General features: G+C 38.0%; 1 protein-coding gene across 7 annotated transcripts in view; it reads left to right on the plus strand.

Moving 5' to 3' along the window:
- Positions 1-18,905, plus strand: part of MAK (male germ cell-associated kinase) — a 59,491-nt gene that overhangs the window by 13,736 nt on the left and 26,850 nt on the right. For all 7 annotated transcript variants that reach the window (XR_001364468.1, XM_005878430.2, XM_014549571.1 and 4 more), the window contains 4 exons: positions 3,010-3,142; positions 8,274-8,445; positions 9,647-9,814; positions 15,783-16,094. Coding sequence is in view for 6 of the 7 variants with exons in the window: in XM_005878430.2 (XP_005878492.1) it covers positions 3,010-3,142; positions 8,274-8,445; positions 9,647-9,814; positions 15,783-16,094 (785 nt within the window). In the remaining variant the exon portion in view is untranslated. The remainder of the gene's footprint in view (positions 1-3,009; positions 3,143-8,273; positions 8,446-9,646; positions 9,815-15,782; positions 16,095-18,905) is intronic.

An 18,905-nucleotide genomic window follows, 5' to 3' on the forward strand; every position in this document is an offset into this window, starting at 1 on the left:
TGCCCCACTTTTGGAAAAGATGGGAATGCTTCCATCTACCAAGACCAATTATTAATATTTAAGTAGTTTAAATAACCCGTGCTATGATATTTTATAGTTTCCCTTGGTATTTACATTTAGTTGTCTCTATTTTTTTTTCATTTCATTAACAAAGGTTTATTTTTATATGAACCTGGCTCCATGCCAGACACAGAGGACAGGAGGGCACAGATAGGCACAGCCCTTACACTCATGCTCAGGGATAGCCACCTCGTCTTCCATCCTCACCTCAGTAGTTGTCTCTGTTCTTTGAGTGAAATTAGAGCAAGTGATCTTATTTTTATGAATTTCTTATTTATGTAATCTTAATTTATATACTTTTTTGCATATCTGTCAAACTAGAACAATTACTCCCAAAAGTTAGTATGGTATTATTTTAAAAAATCAGCGAACATTTGTTTAGAATCGCTAGATGTGTGGATATTAAATTAGAAAAGTTTTTGCTATACCATTGCTGCATTCTGAACATAAGCATTCGAAAAACACCATCATTAGTCTCCTTTCATGTTTCATCCCATATTTTATATTTTCCTTTAACTGCTACAGAAAATAATTTATTTTCAAAAAATGCTATGGGGAATTCCATAGAAGCATTCTAAGAACATTCCTGAATCCCCAGTTGTTTGTCTATATAAACTGTTAAGGTTTTTAAGTCTAAAACCCATGCTAACATACTACAAACCATTGGTAAAAGTCAGTCATTTGTTAATTACGTGGAAATAAACAGCGTATGCTATTTTAATTTTTCATGATAGATTCCTGATCTTCCACCCAAAATATAGAACTGGGTGAATATATCATGCCACTGAAATTGCTCAGCATGTTAACGCTTGCTATTCGCCTGAGTTACTTTATGCTACTGAAGCAAGTGTGATATGGAAAATCAAAAGCCTCATGATTGTTTGATTTTTGGAAAGAGTTTTCTGTTTTTTATAATAAAATACAGGCTAAAAATACAATTCTTTTAGTTTCCCTGGATTTATATAAACTATCAGCAACTTCAGAGGACAAGGGATTGAAGGAAGTTAGCTTGGGATTTAAAAATTTCTGCTGAAAGTAAAAACATGAATAATCTAGAGTTAGCTATATAATTGACTACACAGTGATTTGGGAAACCGGAATCTAAAAATAATAGAGCTCTTGCCCGGCCGGTGTAGCTCAGTGGTTGAGCGTTGACCTATGAACCAGGAGATCACAGTTCAATTTCTGGTCAGGGCACATGCCCTGGCTGTGGGCTCGGTCCCCAGTGGGGGACATGCAGGAGGCAGCCAATCAATGATTCTCTCTCAACCTTGATGTTTCTATTTCTCCCTCTTCCTTCCTCTCTGAAATCAATAAAAATATATATATTTTTAAAAGAATAATAGAACTTTTAACAAAACTTTATTTCACTATAGTTGATAAGCATCCCAGATGCAATATTTCGAGAAAATACTTTTTAAATAGGACCAATTTTCCAATATATTTATATTAATGAAGATGGGGAAAATGTGAACTGTACAAATATATAATTGGTTTTATTATAAGATTTTATGGATTAATGTCACTATACCATCACATGTGTTCCCATCCCTGTCTTCATATTATAAAAGTGCAATATATTTCTCTTGGAAGTTAGTGAAATGGATCGTAATAGCTATTTTGAGTAAGAAGTACCAGGTAAACTGAGTTTAAAACTGTTGTGGATTTCACAAATGTAGAGCCCACACTGGCTTTGACGGAATTAAGAGAGTTTAGGCTCAGTCTCCCTGGCCCAAAGCTACATGAAAACCCTCTCATGATGATCACTACAATCAATGACCATGTTGCAAGAACATTAGAACACATTTGTGTACAAGCAGTGTGCTTTAGATCTCCCATAGAAATTTGCAAAGAGGGCTTTCATGTTTTTCTTCTTCCTGGGCTTCCTGCCTCATTTTTATTGGGCTACCTTTTATCTTCCATAGCTAACCATTTATTTTATATACCAGAGGCCCAGTGCATGAAAATCGTGCACTCCGGGGAGGGGGGTCCCTCAGCCCGGCCTGCGCCCTCTTGCAGTCCGAGAGCCCTCAGGGGATGTCCGACTGACGGCTTAGGCCTGCTCCCTGTGGGGAGCAAGCCTAAGCTGGCAATAGGACATCCTTAGCGTTGCCACGGAGGCAGGAGAGGCTCCCACCACCACTGCTGAGCTTGCCAGCCAGCCGTGAGCCAGGCATCTGGCTGAGCGGCACTCCCCCTGTGGGAGCGCACTGACCACCAGGGGGCAGCTCCTGCCTTGAGCATCTGCCCCCTGGTGGTCAGTGCATGTTATAGTGACCAGTCGTTCGGCCGTTCAGTCAGTTTGCATATTAGCCTTTTATTATATAGGATTGTTTGGTAAATAAGCATTTTAATTATCATGCTTTTCAATAAAGCAGCTGCTAGGGAAGAATTGAGCTATTAAATAAAATATTTTTTTAATTAAGAAATTGGTTAAAATATGTGGAGTTCCATTTTTGTTTAATAGACTTTTCCAGTAAGTGACTATATTCAAGGATTCTCATGTTAAATGTGATAGACCAGTAGTAAGAGCAGCTGTATCAACTGAAGCCTGATTACACAGCCCTCCTCAAGCTTTAATTGGGCTACTTCTCTCTGGGCCTCAATCTCCTCATCTGTTACAAACAGTGATCATAAACCACCTTAAGTTTGTTTTGCAAATTAATGGAGATTATCATAATGTGGCAGTATCTAGCCAGTGCCTGAATTTACTGGATTCACAAATAGAAATGCATGCTATTTTTAATGACCTTACTATATATATGTGTACTTTCTTGCCAAATTATTTTGAAAGCAGAGTCTCTATCTCCCATCACTTTTTAGACAATAAACATGGTTGTTCCCCACCTCCCCCAAGTTCACATTCCTAGTTATAACAGAGAGGCTCAGTTCTATTTGTTTATAAGTCAAATACATTTAAATATGATAACTTATTATTGTTGTTATCAGGTTTTTTTCATAGGGATATGAAACCAGAAAACTTGCTTTGTATGGGTCCAGAACTTGTGAAAATTGCTGATTTTGGACTTGCAAGAGAATTAAGATCCCAGCCACCATACACTGATTATGTATCTACCCGATGGTGAGTAGTTTTATGCAACTCTCCAGAGGCAAATGTCTATGTTGAAGTTTTCCTCCAGTGGATTGTGACATATCATTTGGAGGTTTCATATCCAGTATTTAAAACAAAGTTAAGAAGTGACTTTGTATTCTTTGGAGAAAAAGGATTGGTTCAGACTATACTAAATTATGACAGAGAAGGAAAAAGGATTTAGTTCATTCATTCATTCAGCAAATATTTATTGAACATCTACTATGTGCCAGATACTATCTTAGGCACTAGAAACACAGAAGTGAACTAAACAGAAAAAAAAACCCTGCCTCATACACATATAAGTTACAAATATCATGGATTACCAACAGAAAGACATAACACGTGTTCATCAAAACACATGTAATAGTCCCAAACTTCAAACTATTCATATCACCAGGGGCATGATATATTCACCCAGGGAAATGCTTTACAGCCATGAAAATGAAAGGTCTATAACTACATACAACAATATGGGTGAATCTTCCAGATATAATTTGAGAGCAAGAGACCATACTATATGACCCATTTATATAAAGTGTAAAAATAAAGAAAACAGATCTATGTTGTTAAATAAGTCAGGATTGCAGTTACATGGCGGAGGTGGGGAGGGTAGTAGTGACTGGAAGGGTGCAGGAGAGGGGCCTTCTGGGATGCCGATAATATTCAGTTTCTTGATCTGGGTTCTGGGACCATGGGTGTTTTGTTTGTGAAAAGTCATCAGGCTGTACTCTTATGATATGTACATTTTTCTGTATGTATGTTATACTCCAGTAAGAATAAGAATATTTGTATATCAAATGGAGAAAAATAAAATATGGAAAGGGACAGGGAGTTGGGGGAGATACGGGGAGAAAGAGAATGCTGCTATTGTAAATAGAGGGTCTCGCTGAGAAGAGCCTGGGAAGACATGGCTGGGAAGCAGGAGCTTTTCTGGGAGAGAAAATGCAGAGGGTAAAGGCCTTGATACCGGAGAGCCATGTGTGGATTCTGTAGAGCACAGAATGAATAAGGAGGAAATGAGGTCAGAGTGCTTGGGGATGGCAGATCTCATAGGTCAATGAAAGAACTGTAATGGCTTTTTAATCTGAGTGACTGGGGAGCCCTTGCAGGATTTTGAGAAGAGGTTAGACGTGATCTGACATGTTTTAAAGTATCACTCCAGCTGTTGTATTGAAAATAGATTTTAGCCCTAGCTGGTTTGGCTCAGTGGATAGAGCATCGGCCTGAGGACTGAAAGGTCCTAGGTTCAATTCCAGTCAAGGGCACATACTTTGGTTGCAGGCTCCCTGCCCTAGGGCCACGTGCAGAAGGCAACCAATCAATGTGTCTCTCTTACATTGATGTTTCTCTCTCTCCCTCTCTCTCTCTCTCTCTCCTTCCCTCTCCCTCCCTCCCTCCCTCCCTCTCTCTCCCTTCCACGCTCTCTACCAATGGAAAAATACCCTCAGTTGAGGATTAAATAATAATAATAATAATAACAATAATAAAGAAAATAGATTTTAGAGGAGAAAGGACAGAAGCAGGGAGACTGTTCTAATAATTTGAGAAGGAAATGATAGTGACTTGGATCTGGTGGCTGTGGAGGTATTGAGAGGTATAGGATGCTGGGTATGTTTTTAAAGTAGAGCAAACATGAGTTCCTGATAAATCAGATGTGGGGCTATAATATAAGGGAGTCAAGACTCCAAGTTTTTCCTCTGAACAACTGGAATGATGGAGTCAGCACTAATTGAGATAGGGAATGCTAGGACATGGTGAGGGAGGTGGAGGAAGCACAGTTCAGTTTTGGGTTGAGCGAATGTATATGAGACAAACGGGGAGATGTCAAAGTAGACAGCTGGATCTATGATCAGTAGTTTAGGAGAGAGAGCTGGGCTGAAGATCTAAAGTTAGAAGACCTCAATGTTAAAAAGCACAAGATTGAGTCTATGAGGTTTGGGAAAAAATGTAATTAGAGAAAAGAAGAAGTCAGAAGACTGAGCTAGGTAGAGTAACCATTTGCCCCTGTTTGCCCAGGACAGTCTCAGCCAATGCCTGTTTCCCTTTTCTCTTTATTAAATGTATTGGGGTAACATTGGTTAATAAGATTATGTAGGTTTCAGATGTACATTTCTGTGATACATTATCTTCATATTGCATTGTATGCCCACCACCCATAGTCAAATCTTCCATTACCATATATTTGTCCCTCTTTACCCTTTACTACTCCCCACCCGCTTCCCTCTGGTAACCACCATACTATTGTCTGTGTCTATGAGGTTTTGTTTGTTTTTCTTGTTTCTTCATTTGTTGCTTTCAGTTTTCTATCCCTCATGTGAGTGAAATTATATGGTTCTTAACTTTTTCTCTCACTTATTTTGCTTAGCATGATACTCTCAAGATTCATCCATGTTGTCACAAATGGCAGTATTTCATCTTTTTTAGGGCTAAGTATTCCACTGTATATATCACATCTTCTTTACCCAATCATTTAGCAAAGAACAATTAAGTTGTTTCCATGTTTTGGCTATTGTGAATAATGTTGCAATGAACATAGGGGTGCATATGTCTTTGTGAACAAATGTTTTCAAATTTTTCAGGTAGATACAGAAAAGAGGGGTTGCTGGGTCATATGGTAACTCTATTCTTTGCTCTATTTTGAGGAACTTTCATACTGTTTTCCATAGTAGCTGTACCAGTTTACATCCCCACCAGCAGTGAATGAGGGTTCCTTTTTTTCCACAACCTCTTCACACTTGTTACTACTTGTTTTGTTGATAATAACCATTCTAATAGGTGCAAGGCTGTATCTCATTGTAGTTTTAATTTGCATTTCCCTAATTGCTAGTGAAGTTGAGCATTTTTTCATATATCTGTTGGCCATTTGTATGTTTTCTTGACAGAAGTGTCTGCTCAGGTCCTATGCCCATTTGTTTTTTATTACTTAAATATATTTGTATTGATTTTAGAGAGGGAGAGAGAGATAGAAACATCAGTGATGAGAGAGAATCATTGATCAGCTGCCTCCTGCATGCTCCCACTGGGGACTGAGCCTGCAACTCAGGCATGTGCCCTGACCGGGAATCGAACCATGACTTCCTGGTTCATAGGTTGATGCTCAACTACTGAGCCATACCAGCTGGGCTGCCCATTTTTAAGTTTGATTGTTTCTTTGTTTAGTATTTAGTTGTATGAGTCCTCCATATATTTTGGATATTATCCCCTTGTCAGAGCTGTTGTTTGCAAATATCTTCTCCCATTCGGTTGGTTGCCTTTTTATTTTGTTGTCAGTTTCTTTTGCGGTGCAGAAGCTTTTTAGTTTGATATAGTCCCATTCATTTATTTTTTCCTTTAATTCCCTTGCCTTTGGGGTCAAATTCTTTATATAGAAAACCCTAAAGACTCCAGCAAAAAAACTATTAGTTACAATAAATAAATACAGTAAAGTTGCAGGATACAAAATCAATGTACAAAAATCCACTACATTCCTATATACTAATAATGGAATTTCAGGAAAAGAAATTTCTAAAAATTCCTTTTGCAACTACAACAAAAAGAATAAAATACCTTAGGAATAAACATAAGGGATGTGAAGAACTTATATACTGAAAACTACAAAGCATTATTGAAATAAATTTTTAAAAGACACAATGAAATGGAAAGATATTTTGTGTTCATGGATTGAAAGAATCAATATAAAATGTTCATATTACCCAAAGCAATATGCAAATTTAATGCAATCCCTATCAAAATCCCAATGACATTTTTTCAAAGAAATAGAACAAAAAAATTGCCAGACTTGTATAGAACCACCAAAGACCCTGAATAGCCAAAGTAATCTTGAGGGGAAAAAAGAACAAAGCTGGAGGTATCACACTTCCTGACTTCAAATTATACTACAGAGCAGTGATAATCAAAGCAGCAACAATAATCAAAACAGCTGATGAATGTATAAACAAAACGTGATATGTCCATACAATGGACTATTATTAAGCATTTATTTATATGTTTACTTAGTAGAATACAGTCCTCATTAACTTTTTTTAAATTGAATTTGTTAGGGTGACACTGGTTTCAGGTGCACAGTTCTACAACACATCATCTGTACACTGTATTGCATGGTCACCAATCCAGATTATTATTCAGTATTTAAAAGGAAAAAGTACTGATACATGCTACAATATGGATGAACCCTGAAAACATGTTAAGTGAAAGAAGCCAGTCACAAAGGACTAGAGAGTATATAGTTCTATTGATATGAAATGTCCACAATAGGTAAATCAATAGAGACAGAAAATAAATTAGTCCTGGCAGCATAGGGAATATTGGAGAGATGTGGGTTTCTTTTTAGGATAATGAAAACAATTGATTGTTCCTGATGATACACAAATCTGTGCATATATTTAAAGCCATTGAATCACACACTTTTAAACAGATGGGTTGTATATTATATGAATTGTAGCTCAGTAAAGCTGTCAAAGGTACTCTGAATGGAAGCAAAGGGCAATACTGCAAAACATTTGGTCTGAAATATTTACACAATTCAATGATGAAAAAAGAGTTAGGATTGAGACTATCCTCCACCAGGAACTTTTGCTCTTATAGCTAGAGTATTTTTATCAATTAAAAATATTGTCAATTGAGGAAATTGAGTCAGCTGAGGGAATCAGGACTTCCAAACTGATAAGCAAAAAAAAAAAAACAAACCACTATTTAGGAATAATCTTTGTTAATCTTTTGTTTTTTATTCTTCATAGGGTTATATCATGGATATAATGCTTTGTAAAATTATGCAACTGTAGCCATTCAGAATATATCTGTTTCCATTCAGAGCTCCCAGCCCTTTTTCTTAATATATCACAGACTGCATTTCCATATTTATTCATTTGAGTTCCTATCATAGACTATTTGGATAATTCATTTATATCAGTCTCCAGCCCTACTGATTTTTGTGGTCTGGGAAAACGTGTGATGTCTGATTTAACCCCAGCACATTGTGCAAGTGCCTGATGCACAGAAGGCACTTAATACCTGTTCTGTGACTGAAAAGCTTGACCAGACAGAGTAGAATCCTACTGCCACTCCATCTTTGAAACCACAATCAAAATAGTCTGTTTCATTTTGTTTTCTATTTTCACAGGTACCGTGCTCCTGAAGTTTTATTAAGATCTTCAGTTTATAGCTCTCCCATTGATTTGTGGGCTGTTGGGAGTATAATGGCTGAACTATATACATTAAGACCACTTTTCCCAGGGACAAGTGAGGTTGATGAAATCTTTAAAATTTGCCAAGTTTTAGGGACTCCAAAAAAAGTAAGTACTCTTGTCTTTAAGTTGTTATAACTTTTGATTATTTATAACTTTTACCTAGATATCTGATATTTTCATTTTCAAGTAGGCTTAGGATTTAATGGCTAATTTTCTTATAATTCTTAATTTTTCTTAAATTGGGGTGGAATGAGGACTATAAAAAGCAAGAATCCTACCAGACTGAAGAAAAAAAGGTGCTTGCATTTGTTTAAGAACCAAAGGGGAAATGCTCTATATTTAGAATTCTGTATATTTAACTTTGGGTGGATGATCAACTGACAATTACATAGACGTCCTTGCTTAGAAACTTTCCTACTTGCTATGTGAATGCCCATTACCCCAGGTGTCCTGGATCTTATTTTCTCATAACCTTTTCTTGTTTCCTTTTATACACCTCTGCCATGGACATTTGATCTCTTGAACTCAATACTTTTTTTTTAAATGTATTTTTATTGATTTTTTTGAGAGAGAGGGAGTGGGATAGAGAGAGAGAAAAACATTGATGAGAGAGAAACATCATGACTGGCTGCCTCCTGCACGCCCCCTACTGGGGATGTAGACTGCAACCTGGGGCATGTGCCCTGATTGAGAATCGAACCAGTGATCCCTTGGTTCCTGGTCGATGCTCAACTGCTAAGTCACACTGGCTGGGCTAAACTGAATACTATTCAATTAATTATTTCCTTCAGCTAGATCTTAGTTTCTGGGATATACTTAATAAGTTTAACTATATGTAATTATAGCCTAATTAAATTAGTGTGTGCCTTATGGTTAATAGTAGCTATTAAAACTTTTTAAGATAATTGCTATTTCCCAGCGATGTGCAATTTTCAACATTGGATGCAATGTATAACATATAATAAGGATCTTTGTCACAATCAGACACCTTGTAAAGCAGGTGTCCTTATTTGTTTAAAGTCACTGGGATGTCATCATCATCATGATCATCCAAATACTAGATAAGAGTTTAATATTTTGAAATTTATAAAAGTGCCTTCTCATTTTTCCCCAACTCTCAGTTCAATGTTTTTAATATACTGTTTGTAGCACTGAATTGTATATATGGCCTGGTATTTCATTCTCACATTATTTATATGAATCAACATTGAAATTTTCACATGTGATTTGTGTATTATTACTATGTTTTTAAATTGATTGCTAATTTCTTTTTGCTCTCCCCCCAACTTACATATTTCTTAAACAGAGTGACTGGCCAGAAGGGTATCAACTTGCATCCTCGATGAATTTCCGTTTTCCCCAGTGTGTTCCTATAAACTTAAAAACTCTTATTCCCAATGCCAGTAATGAAGCTATTCAGCTTATGACTGAAATGTTGAATTGGGATCCAAAAAAACGACCAACAGCAAGCCAGGTAAAATGAATCTCCCTGGTATACTTTTGTTAAATGTTGAGGATTTACAATATCAGGAAAAATATATATATATATATTTGCAAAGATAAGTCTATTCTCAACCAGGGTTTACCAAGAGAATTAAGCTCTAACGCCTTAAGGCACCCAGTATATATAATGAATTAATTTCTAGGCATCTAAGATCCTTGGGAAAATTGCAAAAATAGCCAGTGATTTTATGTGTTTTGTGGTTCAAATGAACAACACTATGAAGTTAAGGCTGAAAGGAATAAATCTCTAAAGATAAAAAATTCATGTATGTGACAGGCTAGTTAGGAAGAAACTAGTCATGGTAGTAAAAAGGCATCTCTCCCGTCATGGGATGGAATTGATTTTCTGATGCTTACCTTTGAGATGGATTCTTGTTCATTCTCCCACAAGAGGGCAGCACGTGGTGCTCATGCTTGGCTCCTTTGTGACTACACCTTATTGTATTGTATGTCAAGTCTCATGGTCTTTAAAACACCATGGTTTTAAATTAAAAACATGGGCTTTAATTTTAAAAGGCTTAGGTTAAAATGTCATATTAAGATTATTTTGTTCTTATTATCATTTAAATGTAAATTCAGTATTAAAATTACCAAAACATTATTTGGCTTTTAAACAAGTTTTAACTTGAGAAAATGTTTTGTAAAGGTCATCTGGAAGAACAAATGGGGAAGAACAGTCAAAACAGGTTTGAACAAAAATAAATAATTAGAAGCTGGTGGTAGGGGTGGAGAGCTTGCCCTATCAAATATAAAGTAGTCTAAAGTGATGATAATGACAACAGTGAGGGTACTAGCATGAGAATTGACAAATAGCTCAGAGTTGCAAAGACTGTAAGTCAGTGTAAGGTAAACATGGCATCACAAATTGGAAGGGGGAGGGGGACTGTTCAGTGAATGTTACTGAGACAATAAACAGTTAACTCTTAGGGGAAAAGCAAATTTAGGTTTTACTTTTTTATCATTCTTTACAAGTAAATCACAGGTTTACATAATGGAGGGGGGTAACTAAACTATTAAGAACTAAGAAAGTATGGGTGAATATTTGATTTCAAGATAAGAAAAATATAGGTATAAAAGTAATAAAAGAAAACAAAGGGAAAACTCAGAAGACGTGATTATAAAAATTTTTCTTATATAAACTTAAAATTGAAAGGCAAACTATTATTTTTAACAAACATGACCGTGTACTTATGTTTCTAAACATTTATTACTTTTATAATAAAAGTCTTTAAAATTTACTTAAAAAAGAAAAGTGGGGCCCAGATGAGTGTGGCTCAGCAGTTGAGCATCAACTGACCCAGGAACCAAGAGGTCACCCTGATCAGGGCACATGCCCAGGTTGTGGGCTCTATCCCCAGTAGGGGACTTGTAGAAGGCAGATGATTGATGATTCTCATTATTGATGTTTGTATCTCTCTCTCTTTCTCCCTTCCTCTCTGAAATCAATAAAAGTATGTTTAAGAAAAAAAAAAAAAAACCAAAGTGGGCATGAGACATGAAAAAAAATCACAGAAAAAGAAATTTAAATTACAAAAAAAAATTTTTAATGTGCAACCCTTGTTCACTGTCATAAAATGCAAATGAAAATTAAGTACTATTTTTTACCTATCAAATTCACAAAATATAAAAATAGTTTAAAGGCTATTTCTTTAAATACTAATGGAAAGCAATTTTGCAATGTATATAAAGAACCTTAAAAAACAATCAGAAAGTTGGGTAAAGAATATGCCCATAGATATTCAAAGCTAATTTAAAACTACCCATTGGAAGTATAAACCTAAATGTTTCTAGGGGAACATTCAAAGTATATACATCCTTATGAACTATAATGCCACCATTAAAAATGAAATTTTTAAAAGAAAGTAACCATGTCAGAGAATTCTCAAGTGCTAAGTGTAAAAGTAAGCTATATTGTATGTATAATATGATTTTATTTCTTAAATGTATATGTTATATAACTAGAAAAAATACTGCTCAGAAAAACATTCAAATGTGAGCAGTAGTTTTCTCTTGTTGTTGGCATTAGAGATGATTTTAATTTCTTCTTGACAACTTTCTGTACATTCCTTATACACTGCAATGGTCAAATATTCACTAAATAAACAGGAGAAAAGAAATTACTTTTAAAAAAGATTCTCTTGAAGAAGGGTAGCTGGTATCTTAAAGATGAAAAGTTGTTAGAGATGAAGCTTTGAAATTACAAAACACATTCATAAAGGTTCTAGCTCCAAAATATGCATTATTAATTTAGGAGTATTAAAATACAGTAAAACCTCGATATAAGGAACTAATTCAGGCAAGGGGGTGTATGTTAAAGCTGAAAATCCATCCTATATAATAAAAGCCTAATATGCTAAGTGTCTGGTCGTCTGGTCATCTGTTCAACCAATCAAAGCATAATATGCTAATGATATGCTAAGGCTGCTCAACCGCTCGCTATGACATACACTGACCACCAGGGGGCAGACACTCAATGCAAGAGCTAGCTGCCCCCTGGTGGTCAGTGCGCTCCCACAGCCAGTCAACCTCCCCCATCCCTCCCCCCGCCCATCCAGCAGGCCCTGTCTGGCAGCTGGCAGGCCTCCAGGCCCCAGCCAGCAGCCCTAGCAGCCCCACCCAACGGGACTGGGTGAGACTGCCCCCGATAGGCCCTGATCTCTGGCCAGGCCTAGGGACCCCCCCCATGCACAAATTTGGTGCATCGGGCCTCTCGTAATAAAGTAGGTTTTCCAAATGCATATGTTAAAAAATTGACAAATTAGTTAACCTGTTTTTACTTATGTTAACCTGTTTTTACTTATGTAGACACATTTGTGTAATTAAATTTAAGTATGTATGAAAAGTTTTAATTTCACAGAAAAATTTTCTATGTGTATTACAGTAATTTTAAATTTATACTGAATAGGTCTATAAATTCATGCAGTCACCAGTCACAGAATAAACAAATGCACATGGCTGGGGCCTGGGGTGTGGCTTAAAGCACATGGGAACATCAGCCTGAGAGAGTTACAACTGCTGCAGAAAGTTAGACCATGTGACAACAGAACCAATGACCGCTCATGATGCTTTGTGATCACATGCTAATCATTCTCGGAACATTTTTATGAGGGGTGATTCTTGGATTTAAATATGTGAAGTGAAATTGTAGATATGTGATATTTGTTTATGTTGGTGAAATTACTATAGTGTTTTTCCAACATATGGCCTATAAAATTGTTAAAAATAACTGAATTAATAACAAAAAATAACCTGTTAATTTAACTATAAGCAAATCTTGGTTAAAAGCATTTTAAAATTAACAGGGTATTAATTTGCACATATGGCATACGGACTGGAAATTTAGTCCGTTAAATTCAAAGTCCATTAAATCGAGGTCTAGAAAATTAAGGGTTTATTGTATTAATCTGACTTAATTCAGAATTTGAGTACCTTCTGTGCATCAGGTACTGATGTATTTAAATTATCTATATTTAGCCCTAGCTGGTTTGGCTCAGTGGATGGAGCATCAGCTTGCGGACTGAAGGGTCCCGGGTTCGATTCCGGTCAGGGGCACATGCCCAGGTTGTGGGCTCAATCCCCAGTTGGGGGTGTGCGGGAGGCAGCCGATCAATGAAATAAAAAAAAAATAATAAATAAATAAATAAATAATCTATATTTGTTGAGTTCCACTTAGCAATGTCAGTATAATTAACACATACATCAGTTGTGGTAAGGGACATCTTAATAACTCTTTCCACCCCTGCCAAAATATTCCTCCCTACTCTTTTTTTTTTTTGAATAATTTTTATTTCTTAAAGTATTACAAAGAGTATTACATATGTCTCCTTTTTTCCCCTGGCCTCCCCTACCCCCCAGTGTTTTGTGTCCATTGGTTATTCTTATATGCATGCATATAAGTCCTTTGGTTGATCTCTTAACCTCCCCCCCCCAAACCCTCCCCAGGCTTCCCACTGTAGTTTGACAGTCTGTTCAATGCTGCTCTGCCTCTGCATCTATTTTTGTTCATCAGTTTTCCTCCCTACTCTTAACCATTTTCTTGTTCACTATTTCATAGCCCTGCTTTTTAGTGTAAGTAAGGAGACCTAGTTAGGGAAGGGTTAAGTGATAGGATACAGGGCCCATGTAGAGAGCTGCCTTCTTCCCTTACACACCCGAGAAATTAACTCTGGGTTAGGGTTTTGCTCACATAGGGTAAGAAGTGTGGGAAAACAGCTTGGCTATCTTATGGAGGCCCCCCTCCGTCCCCCAATAGAAACTCAGCCAAACTGGGAACTTCCCTCCTTCATCCAGGCATATGACACTGATAGGAGGATCAGCATCCACAGCTGAGCTGCACAGAAGGCTTCAGACATTGTCTAGACCAGCGGTCACCAACCTCTCGGACCTCATGGACCACCAGTGGTCTGCAGACCACCGGTTGGCAACCGCTGGTCTAGACCAAGTTTCATCAACCTTGGCACTGACAGTTCTGACCAGATAACTTTGCTTTAGGGACTGTTGTGTTCACACAGGATGTTAAGCGCATTCCTGGCAGCATGCCCAGATGCGAGTAGCATTTTCTACCCCCCATATCATGACAATAAAAAATGTCTCCAGACATTGCCAAATGTCTCCTCAGGGGCAAAATCACCCCCCAGGTGAGAAGCACTGCTCTAGATTGTCACCAGGCCCCACACCTCCAACCCCATGCAATAGCAGCAGTTGGATGACTGAACTAGTGAAAACCCAAACAGTGATCATTTTCATTAGTAGTTTTATATTTTCTTCCCATAAATATCATCTCTTTGCCAATGTATTGATACATAAGCTTTAACGTGTGCATTTATAATCTTCTTTCTTAGAATTTTTTATTGCTAGTAGATGTTGTTACTAGAGGCCCGGTGCATGAATTCATGCATGGGTGGGATCCCTCTGGGTGGCCTGCAGGGATCGGGCCAAAACCTGCAGTCCAACGCTGCCTGCAGCTCCTACCTGCTGCTCCCGCTCATCCTGGCCCCACTGTGCCTGCCGTGGGCTCGTGCCCAATCAGTCGCGATCCGGGAGAGGCTCACGCTGCCATAGCAGCGTTCGCCAGCCATGAGCCCTGCGTCTGGTGCCCTCCCAAGGGGAGTGGCCTGTGGGATCGGGCTGAAACCAGCTCTCCAACATCCCCTGAGGGGTCCCAGATTGCAAGAGGGTGCAGGCCAGGGTGAGGGATCCCACTGGTGCACGATGGGGCCAGGGAGGGGCCACGGGAGGGCTCCAGGGCATGTTCGGCCCATCTCGCTCAGTCCTGATCAGCTGGACCCCAGCAGCAAGCTAACCTACCAGTCAGAGCATCTGCCCCCTGGTGGTCAGTGCACGTCATAGTGAGCAGTTGAGCAGCCTTAGCATATCATTAGCATATTACACTTTGATTAGTTGTTCAGTTCTGCCATTCGGTCTATTTGCATATTACCCTTTTATTATATAGGATAGGATACTTAAGCTAAGAGTAGCCCTGAATTTTATATATGTTTGAGTTAATCATTTTAAATAATCTACATAGGTTTTCTAACTCATTTCTTAGTGCCTTTGGATGGACTCTAAACCATTATCAGTATCTAGCCTTTTAGTTTGAATTGATCACATTAAATTTAACCAGTGCTTATAAGCTAGATTTTGTTTTCATATAAAATCTTAAATAGAATAGTTGCTTTGCCTTGATGTTAAAATTACAAGTGAGTTTTACATTCTTTCTACTAACTTGTGCTTTATTTCTCTTGAGAAATTTATTTCTCGCATCATTTTTTCCTGGTTATCTTTTTAAAGTCGCCACACGGGAGAAATTGGATGCTCTCTAAATTTTTTAAACTTATCTAGGCTAGTGATATATGCCTAGCCCAATGTCAAACAGCAGTTTATATGCAATAAATTTAGGTGAAACCATTTTCCATTTGTTATTTCCATGCTTTTTATAGGCGTTGAAACACCCGTATTTTCAAGTTGGACAGGTATTAGGCCCTTCCTCACATCATCTGGAATCGAAACAGCCTTTGCATAAGCAGGTGCAACCACTAGAATCAAAGCCACCTTTAACTGATCTAGAACCTACGCCTCTGCCAGACATAAATGATCAGACTGCTGGACAGCCCCAGCCAAAAAACAGCCACCAGCCACTGCAGTCCATCCAGCCGCCACAGAACATGAGTGTCCAGCAAGCGCCAAAGCAGCAGAGCCAACAGAAACAGCCTCAAACACTGTTTCCAAGTATTGTCAGGAACATGCCAACCGTAAGTAGCCCATGGTGCTTGAGATGCAGTAGTTTGACTAGTTCAATTAGGATTTCATGTCTAGGCATTCCTGAAAATGTCAGGGAAGATACAAAAGATTATTCTGTGTTAAAGCCTCTACTTTCTCTGGCAAGAGCTTGGCAGGAGATAAAATTCTAAAAAGAAAACCTCAGAATGAACGTAATAAAATTTGTATGCTACAGACTTTTCTTAAGTTACTTACATGCACAAGAACTCTGGGACAAAAGAGAGCTGATAAGGATTTTAGTAGTAATTTTATACTGTTTTTAAGTGTTGATGAACATGAACAGAATGTTTTTTTAAGTGTCAGGCATAATATAAAACTTCCTCTTCCCACTTCTTTTGTTCATTTCAGGGAGCTTGTCAGGTGCCATATATTTTAACTGTCTCCTCAAGATGTATGCTATACTCCCAAATGCATTGTATTTGCGGATTTTAGAACTGAAAGAGATCTTAAAGAACAGTGTCTAATTCCTTATCCAGTCCTGTGGGCCTGATATACTATAAGTAAGCCCTGCCCCCAATAGCAACAACAACATTTCAACATGCTATTGATTACTTGTTTCTTATGTGTATTGTTTATTTTCTGGCTCTTCCTACAAGAATTTAAACTCCATAAAGTCAGGGATATTTGTTTTATTTATCAATACAGACCCAAAAACCAAAATGGGGACTGGCACATGGTAAATTAAATTCTCAACAAATATCTGGTGAATGAATGGATGTCCACACTATTTTTGAGCAAGCTCCAGGGTCTTGAGAAAGCCATACTTTCTGACTAAGAAAGTTCTTTATACTGAGCTAAAATCTGGCTTTCTGTAGCTTTTAACAAAGGTTAAGCACTCTTCTAGAAGGCAGCCTTTCAGATGTTTGAAAATAGCCCTTCATCATCTGCCTTTTTCTCTAGGGAGAAGCATCCCCATTCCCTCACATACTCCACATATGACATTGTTCACCAGTGGCTGAGTAACCTTTGGTTCCTGTGTATGAAGGAGCCTTTGAGTCCCCTCACCACCTACTTCCCATGTAAAATGAGGCTTCCAGAACTAGAGGCAGACAGCAGGTAGGGGGGGGGAACAGGGTGAATGACCTCCAACATTCCAGAGCCATATGTTCACTTGTGCCACTAAGGATTACATTTCTGTTTTTGTTTATTTTTCTTGGAATGAACATCAAATGTTGACTCATATTGAGAGACAAGAAAAGGAAGCTGATATTTATTAAGTAACTACTAAGTGTCATGCACTCTGCTAGGCACCCGCCGGCATGCATTCACTAAGTTAAAGTAACCAATAACCTCATCCTAAATTTTTCAATAGCTAATAAGTTCCAGAGTTGGGATTGAGCATTTTGTCAACTAAAATTTCTAAGGTTATTTTTTACAAGTGCTAAATCACATATTCTGTACCTTTCTTTGTGTACTTGATCTCTAGGATTCAAAAATTACAATACCTTATTTTTACCTCTCAAATATCTAATAAGTGTTCTTAAACCCTTATTTTGTCTTCTCAGTTTAATCATTCTATCCAGCTTGTCACCAGCTATGGATTCATTTAGTTGTTCATTTGATTTTTCTCCTTTACTTTTATGATGAACAATGAGCCTTAGGGCAAACCACTCGAACCTTCTTCTAGATCAGTGGTTCTCAACCTTCCTAATGCCTCGACCCTTTAATACAGTTCCTCATGTTGTGGTGACCCCCAATTTCATTGTTACAAATTGAACATAATTAAAGCATAGTGATTAATCACAAAAACAATATGTAATTATATATGTGTTTTCTGATGGTCTTAGGCAACGCCTGTGAAAGGGTCGTTGGACCCCCAAAGGGGTCGCGACCCACAGGTTGAGAACCGCTGTTCTAGACTGACACTGATCCATTAATCAGTACTCTTAGATTATTGAATTAAGTACTCATTCTGGTAGGGCTGCCATAACAAAATACCATAGACTGGTGGATTAAACAACAGAAATTTATTTTCTCACAGTTCTCGAATCTGGGAAGTTAATTATTAAGGAAACCAATTTGATTTCTGGTGAGAACCCTCTTCCTGGCTCATAGACAGTACTTCTTGCCTTGCCCTTATGTGGCAGAGAGAGAGAAAGCAAGCTCTCTAGTGTCTCTCTTTTTAAAAAAATACACTGAGTGGCCAGATTATTATGACCACCTGACGTTTGTAGGCAAAATAGCCATACACTGCATCGTATGGGATATGGAAGCCGAAGTCCTGTTCGAACACCTTTGCTGTCTGCAGTTAGCAAGATAAAACATCTCCAATTCGCATAGGAACACACAGATTGGACAGTCGAGCATTGGAAAAAAGTCATGTGGTCCGATAAATCACGTTTCCAATTGCATTATGCAGATGGCAGAGTGAGAATTTGGCGGAAACAGCATGAAAGCATGCACCTCACATGCATTACAACCCTTCAAGCTGGTGGGGGCAGTGTTATGGTTTGGGGCATGTTTTCCTGGCATGATGTGGGCCCTTTAATTCATGTGGAACAACGTCTGAATAGCACAACATACCTAAGTATCGTTGCTGATCAGGTTCATCCTATCATGTTGATGGTGTATCCCAATGGAGATGGCTTCTTCCAACAAGACAATGCGCCATGCCACAGTGCTCATATTGTGCAGGAGTGGTTTCAAGAACATGAGGGAGACTTTACCTTGCTTAGGTGGCCCCCACCATCACCAGATCTCAATCCAATTGAGCATTTGTGGGACGAAGTTAAAAGAGCCATCAGGCAGCTGGTTCCACAACCATCAAATCTCACAGAACTGGA

This window comes from Myotis brandtii, unplaced genomic scaffold (genome assembly GCF_000412655.1).
Source record: "Myotis brandtii unplaced genomic scaffold, ASM41265v1 scaffold56, whole genome shotgun sequence".
Classification (NCBI taxonomy): Eukaryota; Metazoa; Chordata; class Mammalia; order Chiroptera; family Vespertilionidae; genus Myotis; species Myotis brandtii.